The 11,266-nt window shown below is 38.4% G+C and overlaps 1 protein-coding gene across 1 annotated transcript; it reads left to right on the forward strand.

Annotated features, from left to right (window-relative positions):
* The first annotated feature begins 234 nt into the window (after positions 1–234).
* smyd2a (SET and MYND domain containing 2a) lies at positions 235–11,206 on the forward strand. Its single transcript, XM_063882166.1, has 12 exons — positions 235–567; positions 2,443–2,506; positions 3,189–3,299; positions 4,053–4,113; positions 5,262–5,389; positions 6,557–6,624; positions 6,812–6,914; positions 7,051–7,161; positions 7,547–7,667; positions 7,786–7,960; positions 8,241–8,349; positions 8,918–11,206. The coding sequence occupies exons 1-12, from the start codon at positions 398–400 to the stop codon at positions 8,999–9,001; spliced, it is 1,305 nt and encodes a 434-aa protein (XP_063738236.1). The 5' UTR covers positions 235–397; the 3' UTR covers positions 9,002–11,206.
* Positions 11,207–11,266: the final 60 nt, after the last annotated feature.

The following is an 11,266-nucleotide window of genomic DNA, read 5'->3' on the forward strand; positions in this document are numbered from 1 at the left end:
TTCATCTCCAGATGTTGATTGTTTGTGATGAATTCAAGGATAAAATGCTCCTTTGTGTGTTGAGAAAACTGTCCTACTTCTTAAGATTATACAACATGAACAAAATACATCAAACGTTTGCTGATAAAATAACTATGTATGTTATCACTGACAGAGCGTCAGTAGTCCGAATGAATTACTCACTGCACACGGCTCTGACTGTAGACCACAGTAGTGCACACCAGTAGCCGTCAGTGAGGTCTCCTCCCCGGCAGGGGGCGGTGACAGCCGCTTTGGACATCCAGAGGACCGGAGAAGAAGCCTGGGCTCAGGGCAGAAGCTGATTAGAAGTGCATCCAGCACACACAGGTGGTGGTCGGTGGTATCTGACAGGAGAACAATAAACTGAAAAAACAACATGAACGAAGGTATAGAGGGGACGGAGAGGTTCTTGAGCCCGGGCAGCGGCAGAGGCCTGCGGGCGGTCAGGCACTTCTCAGAGGGAGAGCTGGTGTTCGCCTGCCCTGCTTACTCGTACGTGTTGACGGTGAATGAGAGGGGAGCACACTGTGAAAACTGCTTCTCCAGGTAACACCTTACCTCCACAACACAGCTGGGAAAACACCTCTGGGACAGCTAGCTCCAGGGCGGTGTGTTTTATTGTGTTCTCTTATTAAAACAAACAAAAAAAGAGAGTAAAGTGTCCAGATGGACGCAGGCTAACCTCCATGCATAGCTAGGTTAGCTTGTGAACCTCTGCAGACTTAAATGGGTCAGTGCAGGCAGGAAGCTCACCTGACTGACTCTGCAGAATTTGTTCAGTGCACTGCAGCCAGGAGAGCCTAAGAGAGATGCAAACATTAAAAAGTACTACAGTGGTTATAAAGGAACCTGCTTCACTACAGTGATAATGAGTGTATTTATATGCTAGCTGTCTGAAATAGGCTTGTCTTAAAAACAGGTTGAGGAGAAGAAGTGTTTATATTGTACTTAAGAAACAGTAGTATAATAATTTATAGATATTCTCTTACGATTGAAGATGCTGCATTCAAAAGCAAAGTTCGAAAAGTATTTCCATCTAAATCCTAATGCAGAATGAACCATTACTTAATCATATTTATTACATTACTGGATTACACTTATCATGCAATCATATGTTCATCATTAGTGTAGTCGGTGAAGGTGGGGCTTATAATATCTACTTTGTACAGGTCTCTTAACCTTTGAAATAGTATTTATTGGTGAGTTATATTATGCTTTTTAGAATGTGAAAACAAATACATGATGTCCTTCTGAAGTGTTGTAAAGTAGAAATAAAAGAACATTAAAAGTATAAATACTCAATGGTCAATAACAAATATCCTAAAGTTTCAATGTATTTTGTTAACTGTATTTAGTTACATTCCACCACTGATAACGAGTAGTAAGCTAAGCTCGCTAAAAGAGCCACTTCAGTCATGTTCTACTGTTTCTTCACAGTGTCACATTTCTGCCTTCACCACTACACTTCAAGTACTGTCTGTTGCTCAAAGGCAGCCTGTTTATCCTTACCAATCTTACACATGCTTTTATAAACCTAAAACTCAAGCAATAGAAAGTCAACCCTGCAGTCTTCATTATATAATGTTCTATCTTTGGTATTTTTAAGAATAAAGTTTTACCTGTCAGTTGAACATGAATTTGAGGCATGTGTTAAAATCTTCCTGGCCATGGAACGGTGTAGGATGTGGAGTGGTTGGAAAGGGTGGCCTATAGCTAGCTTCAGAAAGTATTGACAAGTGTAGGTGTGTGTGTGTGTAGGCATCCGGTGTCAAAAACATGAAGAAAAGTTAAACTGCAGTGCCCTGCAACTCTTCTAAGTTTCCAATTTTAAACTTGCCTACTTTTTCTGTTGAGATCTGAGCCACACTGAAGCTCTTTTTGAGTCTTTTCAGAGTTAAATTACCTCTCCCTCTCTGTCTGCCACTTTCATTCGCACATGTTTACTACTCAAGCTGCCGTTGCGTTTTGTAGAGCAGTAAAAGGTTAGGGTGCTAAATATAGTTGTCCATGTGTCCGGAGACAGGAGGAGCCAGTATGAGAAGGCCAGGGGTAAGTGTGTGCAATGGAGGTGGTGGACGTGTGTGTGTACATCTGTTCATGATCACTCAGAAAAAACTCTATGAATGTGTCTCCTGCTGATATAATCCTTAATCACTTGTGTTTACCAAGACTGGAAGTCTGTAGTAACGGCTAGGAATTTAAATGCAAAGTCTTTTGCATATGGAGCACTTGGGAATTGTCAGTAAAAATAGTAAAACATTTGTATTTAATCCCAGGTTAAGCAATTGTAAAGCATCCGGTGAAGATGCACAGTGTTATTTCATGTAGATGAACACTACTATATCCTGCTGACATATCTTTACACTGGCACATTCATCATATCAGTAGTGGATTAACGTGTTGGTCGTCATGTCATTGCAGGAGAGAAGACCTTTTTAAGTGTGGAAAATGTAAGCAGGCCTACTACTGCAATGTGGAGTGTCAGGTAAGAGTTCTTTCTGCTTCCCTTTTTGAATCTTCATGGCTGGCTTGTAGTTTCTATGTGCAAATATGTGTAACAATTTCTATGGTCAACAAGAGGAACTGAACACAGACAGGTTGTAGGCTACATACAGTACATCCAAAAAGCAATGTCAGTCATTGTCGGACATTTTGCCTGACAAAGAGCTCTGTTACATCAAAATGTTGCACAATTTAAAATTGCTGTAAGATCTTGAAGCGGTGTGCCGATCTTTCATGCGATTTGTTAACTAAAGAAACTGATAAAAAATGATATAAGTAATGTTAAGCTCAAAAATAAGTCTTAAAAGTCTACTTGATTTATTGTTCTTGTTACCAACATTTGAACGTTGGACCCCGGAGTGAGGAGAGTTTCATGCAGGCGCACATTTAAACTGCTGTTGCTATGACGATTCAGTCTATCCGCCCTCTGCCTCCGTCTAGTTTTAGTTGTATGTCGTAAAACACAATCGGCACACTGCAGAGTTTTCAATTGTGTGTGAGAGAGGGAGAGAATGATGGACTCTGGTGATGATTTTCTTGGGGAAGTGGCTCTGTCTTTTTCTCTCATATTATTGCTTTTGTCTCTCGTCCTGTCGAATGAGAATAATTGCTGTAATGTAGAGGGGTTTACCAACTGTTCTCTGTGTGTGTGTTTATTTGTGCAGAGAAGCGATTGGCCCATGCATAAGCTGGAGTGTGTAGCTATGTGTGCCTATGGAGAGAACTGGTGTCCATCAGAGACTGTCAGGCTGGTGGCTCGAATCATCTTGAAACAGGTACACTTACGAGGAAAACAAGTATAAATGTTTTAACATTTTTAAACTTCAGGGCAGAAAAGGTTTTACATAAGCTGCAGGCGAAAAGAGAGATGATAAATGTGAAATGATACATCTACTTAAACGTGATTATCTCAATTCAAGGTATTAATCTTTCGGGAGCAATTAATGTGTAACTAAAATAACTGGGGGTTTATTGAGGTATTGTGTATGCTTGGTGCTTTTTTAGCTGGTTCTCTTTAAAAACGTATCAAGGGTAATAAAGCAATCAGTTAACCATAAAAGTTAACATGGTATTATCCTGTTATCACCAAAGCATGGAAAACTCAAAGGAGGAACGTTAAAGAAGATAACGAGTCAAATTAATATAAGTAGCTGTTCTGATAATAAGTACATTTTCTGAACTAGATCCTATTTTAGGCAATAAACCAGCTCTGAGCCACTGGAGAAACGATGCACAAACTAAACTGATCTCAGATTCATTTTATATATTTTTTTTTTAAGGATTTTTGGGCAACCAGTGCCTTTAAAACAGTGACAGTGCAGTTCATAAACGGGGAGACAGAGGGGAAGACGCCTAATTTTATACTTTTGAATAGTGTTATAGGTTGCTCGGTAGCTGCTTAACTGTTTCAGTGTTTTTTAACTACTCCTCAATTGGCCAGATATCCTTTTGTAAAATCCTTTGCAATTACAATGCCTGGAAGAATTTTATTTTCATGATTATTCACCTAAATGTCTCTCATGTTGCAGAGAGTAACAACAGATCGCACCCCTTCAGAAAGGGTGCTATTGCTCACCGAGTTCGAAGCCCGTAAGTAGATATATGTGTGTGTGTGTGTGTGTCTGTGTGTGTATGAGTATATGAGCATGGACATGTTAGTTACATTTGTGTGTTTTTTTAGTTACATGCTATGAGTGTGTGTGTGACTTTTCTTTGTCTCTGCAGTTATAGCAGTGTCTCTATATATATCTTCTGCTGTAGCCTCCGGTCCTGGTTCTGTCTCTTTCACTCACAGGCTCCAGAGCTGTGGGATTTAAATCCCAAGGTTCTGGGTGCTGTAATTTCATTTTCTCTAAGCTCCTTTAAAATCTACAGACACTGTGCCCGTGGGCTAGGTACTCAAACCTCGTCTTTGAGACAGATTTTACTGAGAAGCTCTTTCTTGATAACATACAGCATGTACTCCATTTTCGTTGTCAGCCGACAATTACATTCAAGAGTCGTAGCAAAGAAATTAATCTGCCGTCTAAATAAGAGATGAAACTATTACCATTTTCGCCATAAACCATGGATAAATGTCCCCATTAATGTCAAATTAAATGTTCATCCCATTTAATTTATAGCCCAATTAAAGATTTATAGCATCATCATACAAAGTAAATTAATGGAGGAGTGTTACAAAGAGTGTTTGTCAAAGTACACAAAAACAGGACCGTTGTTCTCCGTTCCATTTGGTATTAGCATTTAGTCTAAACTGTTGTTGCAGACTCAGATGTGTCATCAGCGGATTGTCACATAATTAACCTTCACACCTGTCCCTCATGCACATAAAGCAAATCCGAAGCCAGCTGGTGTGTGTGTGTGTGTGTGTGTGTGTGTGTGTGTGTGTGTGTGTGTGTGTGTGTGTGTGTGTGTGTGTGTGTGTGTGTGTGTGTGTGTGTGTGTGTGTGTGTGTGTGTGTGTGTGTGTGTGTGTGTGTGTGTGTGTGTGTGTGTGTGTGTGTGTGTGTGTGTGTGTGTGTGTGTGTGTGTGTGTGTGTGTGTGTGTGTGTGTGTGTGTGTGTGTGTGTGTGTGTGTGTGTGTGTGTGTGTGACAACGACACATGACCTATAGCAGTGGTATGCTACACCCACTAACACTGAATGGTTCACATACTGTATTAATAGTAAACGTTATGTTTTGTATCTGTTTTCTTAATCAGATCTCTTACTGTTTCTGTGTTTCATTGTGTTTTTCAGATTTAGATAAGATGGATAGTGAGAAGGACGAGATGAACAATGCAGACATAGCAGCGCTGCATCACTTTTACTCCAAACACATCAGTGACATTCCTGGCGATCAGGCTCTCACTGAACTATTTGCACAGGTAAAATTCTAGAACACTTCTGTCGTTCCCGCCTAGAAAATCCACTGATACTCTCTGTGATCCTAAAAGGATCCAGGATATTGGGTGTGTTTTCTTACTGTTGTTTGATTGGTTAGGAGAGAGGTTTTGGCTGACACATTGACACCTGTTGACTTTTCTCAATCTATTAAAGGACATTCTTAATTGCAACATACACAAAAGACGTAGACACATGATGTGCTTACCTATGAACTTTACGAATACTCAAACATGCTAAACTCTCTGAAACCCAAACTGATTCTACATTTGTAACTCTCAGCACAATTATGGCTGAAAGAGAGTGAATTGAAATATATAGATATAACCCATTTATAATCCCATAAATCATCAAAAACTAATTGAATTTCTTTCCTGTTTCCAAACATTGGACATTTTATTTAAACATACAACATTTTTTAGGTGTTTTCAATAATGGTAAAAAGAGGGGTTCAAATGCTATATATACTATTAAACTTTTCCCTTTCTGTACTTAAAGGTGTATGGTCATTCAGGTCTTCCTAGTTGCACTGAAGGCAAACATTTCTTGTATTTGCAGGATCAGATTATGGCCAAATATTTGGAGAATATGTAAGAAGAATAGAGTGATTTTTATGATATGTCACTATTTTGATTTTAGGAGCGTTTTTCACATGTTATTTGGGTGAGGTCAAAAATGTGAACATTCATGTATCATTTTTGCTTGAAATGTTCTCTCTCGCAAAAATGAGTATGCCTGTCAGGTCCCCCATCAGGTTGTTAGGTTCAGAGAGTTTGTTTTTCACACAGGGTTTCATCTTCCTCCCCTCACATCATCCCTAGTTGTAATTCATTGTTATCGGATAGACACGGAAGCACATCTATATCACACACACACACACACACACACTGTTTAACTCTACAGCGGTTAGCTTTTAAATTTGATCCGTCTGTGAGTGCTTCTCCTCTCACAGCAACATTCAATCCACTACCGGATTTCCTCCTCAGTAGAGGGAACATTACAGCACAATTGGCAAATATCAAATGGAAATATATTATTCATGTCCTAATGCTCCCCCTGCTTTTCTCTCCTCAACTATTTGTTTGTGTCTTCTTTCTTTCTTGCTCCATTTCTCTTTCTCTACGGTTTCTCTTCTTCTTTCTTGTCTCCAGGTTAACTGTAATGGTTTCACCATAGAGGATGAGGAGCTCTCCCATCTGGGATCAGCTGTTTTTCCCGAGTAAGTAGTCAATGTCACACATCAACAGTCCATCCAATAATCAGTGTATTTAGCATTTTAATATAACTCAGCTGCTTGTGATGTTTTTTTTCTTTGGATTTAGATCTAGATTCCCATTAAAGAGCCTATAAATGGTTTTGGTTTTTTTTAAACCTTTTTTATTCTCATCTTTTCCTTCTCCTTTTAGTGTAGCACTGTTGAATCACAGCTGTAGCCCTAATGTCATCGTGACCTATAAAGGCACAGTGGCTGAGGTCAGAGCTATCAAAGAGATAGACCCTGGAGATGAAGTAAGTGGACAATGGACTCGTCGAGCAACGTAGATGCTTCTGAGTGACATCAATTCTGGGAACACCAACAATCATGAAGAAATACAAAGGCTTATTACTGTCATTATTTGATTTACTTCCCCCTCTTTCTCTGTAGGTCTTTAACAGCTACATAGACCTTCTCTATCCAACAGAAGACAGGAAAGAGAGGTTGTTAGATTCCTACTTTTTCACATGCCAGTGTACTGAGTGCACATCCAAGTCCAAGGTATGATTGCCTTAGCTGTCCCAAGCTTTTCTGTCTATTTTATTGACCCCATAGCCAGTAAATAGTAATTACCATTTAATAGAGAATCAGCCGATTGTAGAATATGGCGGAGATATGTTTCTGGAGTAGGTACTTAAACAGTTGAATAAAAAACATAGTTCTCCATTCTTTATAGTACTTTTTGGCAGGAAATTATACCAAACTTGTTGAAATGTATATCTGCTATTAATAGTCAACAGTTTTGCATTTAGAAAGTTAGACATGTAGTTACATGTAGCTTGTAATGTCTAGCTTTGAGTAGCTCCCTGAATGGTTTAGAGTATCTTATGTATTATAGGTTTCCATTAAATTTATCCTCATGTCATTCCCTTTATTCTCTTTCTAGGACAAAGCAAAAATGGAGATCAGAAAGCTGAGTTCTCCACCAGAGCCAGAGGAAATCAAATCCATGGTCCATTACGCCAAGAACGTAATCGAGGAGTTCAGGAGAGCCAAACACTACAAGAATATCCTCTTCCTCTGTTGCATTTCTCTTCCATTTCCAGTCTGTTTTCAACCTTTCACTTCCCAGCCTCCTCTTCTTCTGAGCTTTGTTTGTGTCATTATTCCTTGACCCTCTGGCACCCCCCAGTGAGCTGCTGGAGATGTGTGAGCTCAGCCTGGAGAAGATGGGAGCTATATTTGCAGACACAAACGTCTACATGCTGCACATGATGTATCAGGCCATGGGTGTCTGTCTCTACATGCAGGACTGGGACGGAGCAATGAGATACGGAGAGAAGATCGTTCAACCGTACAGGTGAATTCATCTTTGAGGGATCTGTATAGAATCAGGGTTCAAGTTACAATAGATCATGATGTTAAATTGGGTTGCTTTAATACACTCACACTCAATATATTTCCCTCTGTGTTACACAACACTCAGCAACATCTAAAATATCTTCCATATTTTACTGACGAACTATACTAGTTTTTTATATACAACAACAAAACCTATTGAAACATTAATTATAGACAATATTTAGTTTCATCTCACATTCACAGCTTGGCTTGATTTATAAATGATATTCTCTCTGCAGTATTCACTACCCGGCCTACTCTCTGAATGTGGCGTCTATGTATTTAAAACTGGGACGTCTGTATTTGGGGCTGGAGAAGAAGAAACAAGGAATCAGAGCTTTGAAGAAGGTACGTTTACTGACATCTTGACGTTATGCATACCAACTTATTTTTGCTATTGTCATACTATATTTAACTTTTATCATATCAAGTATTTAGAACCTATGAAATAATAATAATTTAATTCTAAATCCAAAATATGCAAAAACATTCAGTGTAAAAAAACCAATAAATGAAGAGCTGTTTTTTTTTCCTCATTCTGTCTGGTAATTCTTTATGTGCTCTAACATTAACCTGTACCAGATTTCAAGACTTTAGACCATTCACAACAAATTGTGTGGCATTTTTCTTATCATTCTATATATTCATAGGCACAAATGAGTTAGTATTTGGCAAAGTGAAGGTAGAAAATACTGTAGGCTCCAAAAAAAAAACAAGCCGAAAATAAGAGTTGTTAAAAGCAACAGCAGGCAGAAGTTCAGAGGTATTACATGAGTCGGCTTCTTTTTCAATAATCATTAATTGTGATGTGCTACACTTCCCACCAATGTTTAGGAAACAAACCACATTATACATTTGTAATTTATTTATTCCAAATATTGTAGTTTCTATGATTTTCATGCTTTTCTGTCTTCAGGCTGTTGCCATCATGGAGGTGGCTCATGGGAAGGATCACAATTATGTAGCGGAAGTCAAACGAGAAATCGAGGAGCAGAAATAAACAATGATAGATTAAAGAGAGATGAACTGGAATGAGGAACCTCTCTTTAAAGCAGCAACAACAAAAATAAACATCACAACCGCATGCTATGCATCTTATACCTCTCTGTTTTATGGTCATCCACTTATGTCTTTTCTTACTTGTTTGTAGGCAGGGTCTTTTCTTCCACATTTTATGTGACGGTAATCACGTTTTCTACCTGAAACTCCATACTTCCTGTCAGACCTGGAGTCAAAACAAACACATTATGGTTAAAATGTTTGGAATGAAAAAGTGACTTTAATACTATCTGTGTGCTGACTCTCAATAAATCCATTCAACATGACAAATTAACAACTCAAAACTGCCTTTTAAAGCTGTCTTTTCGAGAAAGCAACCCTTTCATTTGATCGCCACATAAACTAAATGTTCTGCCTGTGTACAGTCGACCCATCAACCCACGTGTTTTTCATCATTTATGTCTTTGTCAGTCGTTTCAGATGCACAGTTGTCCTCCAGAGAAATTGTTTAATGATTTGGACTTCTGTACAAGCTGGTAGTTGTTATACAGGGCATTACTTCTGATACCCAGCCAATGCATTTTATTCCATCAAACAGATTTGCTGGCTTCATGTGTTCTTGTTTAAAATGTGATGAAATGATGACTGACCATGCATCAGATACTCTGTAGCAACGGAGAAGAGAATGCAAAGAACTTTTCCTAAATGAATAACAAGTGGTATGTTTGGCTTGTCTTATAGTATGTTTTGCTTGTTTTTAAAGAAGCAGAAAAGGTGTTGCATGTTTATGTACTTTTTTTTTCATATAAGCCTTGTTGACCAAAGGAGCCATGGGTTTAACTGAAAGGAACAGGCTATAATTCTCTATTCACAGTGTATCCTTAAATATGGGTACTGATCTGAGACCATGCTGCTTCTTAAATCCCAGTGAAGACATTTGAACCATTACCTGACCAATGATCCTGGGTCAAGGCCCCGTTGCTCTCAGGAAAAAAGGAACAACACGGTAGCTTTTGTTGCCTTTTGTCTATAAATGCATTATTGTACCTTTTTTTTCTTTTAAGCAGCATGAATACTGATTTTCATTACTTTGGGAATGAAATTGCTTGAGCAGCTGAGGGCAGATTATTAACACGCTGTATTACCTTTTAGACACGGGATAATTTCAGAGATATCATCCTCACAACACACTTTGAATTTAGTATTTAACATAATAAACAATTTATTTAAAAATAAAATGTATCTCCCCCTTTATCTCTGCATCAGTGTGGTCACATCTTGTCGACAACCATGTGTGTCAGAGATTCCCAAAGTGTTTCTTGTGTTTAATGGTTTTCAAAGAACCCTGACATCATTAGAAAAAAGGAGGAGCAGTTGCATGTTGTAAAACTCGATATCTCTCTTATGAGTGAGCATGCAGTGTGTGATGGTGTCTTTCAAAAGTTTGAAGTTGAGGCAATGCCAAGGTCATCACCTAGGCCTTATGTTAGGGTTCTAGTTGCATTAAACATTTTTACAAATTCTTTGACAAAATGACATGTAAGCACGTTTAGTTATTTTTGTCTTTATTTCTGTTCATGGACAGTTCTCCTTTTTGCTGTCTTCACATCATGCACCACCAGAGAAACTACAGTCATATATCTAATTCCTTTATTCTTTTTAATACCTGTAGCTTCTCCCTCTTGCTTACTTTTTACTATGGACGCAGCCTTATGCAAGTGCTACTGAGGGTTAGTAATAGCCCATTATTATCATATTTGTAGCAACCTCTCCATAGGTGACTCTTTTTGTCATTTGCAAAGATGCATCTAGAAGGGGCCTGCCTTTTGCATACTGTATGTCATTCAATAGGTCTGTTCTAATGTTTGTTTTATAAATGAAAATCCCAATGAAAAGGGGTTTGAAGTCTGCACAAACCATACAATATCCAAACCCTCAGTTTTTTGAGATGTTGGCACTTCATTTTATTGGTGGCCAGACAGCAAGAACATGCATATGATTGGTTTTCTGTCATGAAGAAAAAATACATGCTCATGCAGGACAAAGAAATAAAACAAGAAACAGACAAAAGGCTTTTCTGCATTTCTGTGATGACTTGTTACTTTATGAGGCATGAATGTTCTGTATAACTAATTCTGAACCTCTGATTCTTTCTGTATTGTCTCACTGAAATGCAATAAAGTGCAGTATGGCACTTTGACATTTATACCTCTTTATTTCTGTTTGCCTTTATTTAACCAGAAAGTCTCTAAAATACATTATCCGT

This window comes from Eleginops maclovinus, chromosome 4 (genome assembly GCF_036324505.1).
Source record: "Eleginops maclovinus isolate JMC-PN-2008 ecotype Puerto Natales chromosome 4, JC_Emac_rtc_rv5, whole genome shotgun sequence".
Classification (NCBI taxonomy): Eukaryota; Metazoa; Chordata; class Actinopteri; order Perciformes; family Eleginopidae; genus Eleginops; species Eleginops maclovinus.

What these genes read in the sequence shown, in the direction of transcription:
- smyd2a (XM_063882166.1), top strand. Translation starts at nt 398, where the DNA reads ATGAACGAAGGTATAGAGGGGACGGAGAGGTTCTTGAGCCCGGGCAGC. An exon ending in TCACTGAACTATTTGCACAG is followed by an intron (nt 5,390 to 6,556) that starts GTAAAATTCTAG and finishes TCTTGTCTCCAG; the next exon opens with GTTAACTGTAATGGTTTCAC. An exon ending in AGTGCACATCCAAGTCCAAG is followed by an intron (nt 7,162 to 7,546) that starts GTATGATTGCCT and finishes TTCTCTTTCTAG; the next exon opens with GACAAAGCAAAAATGGAGAT.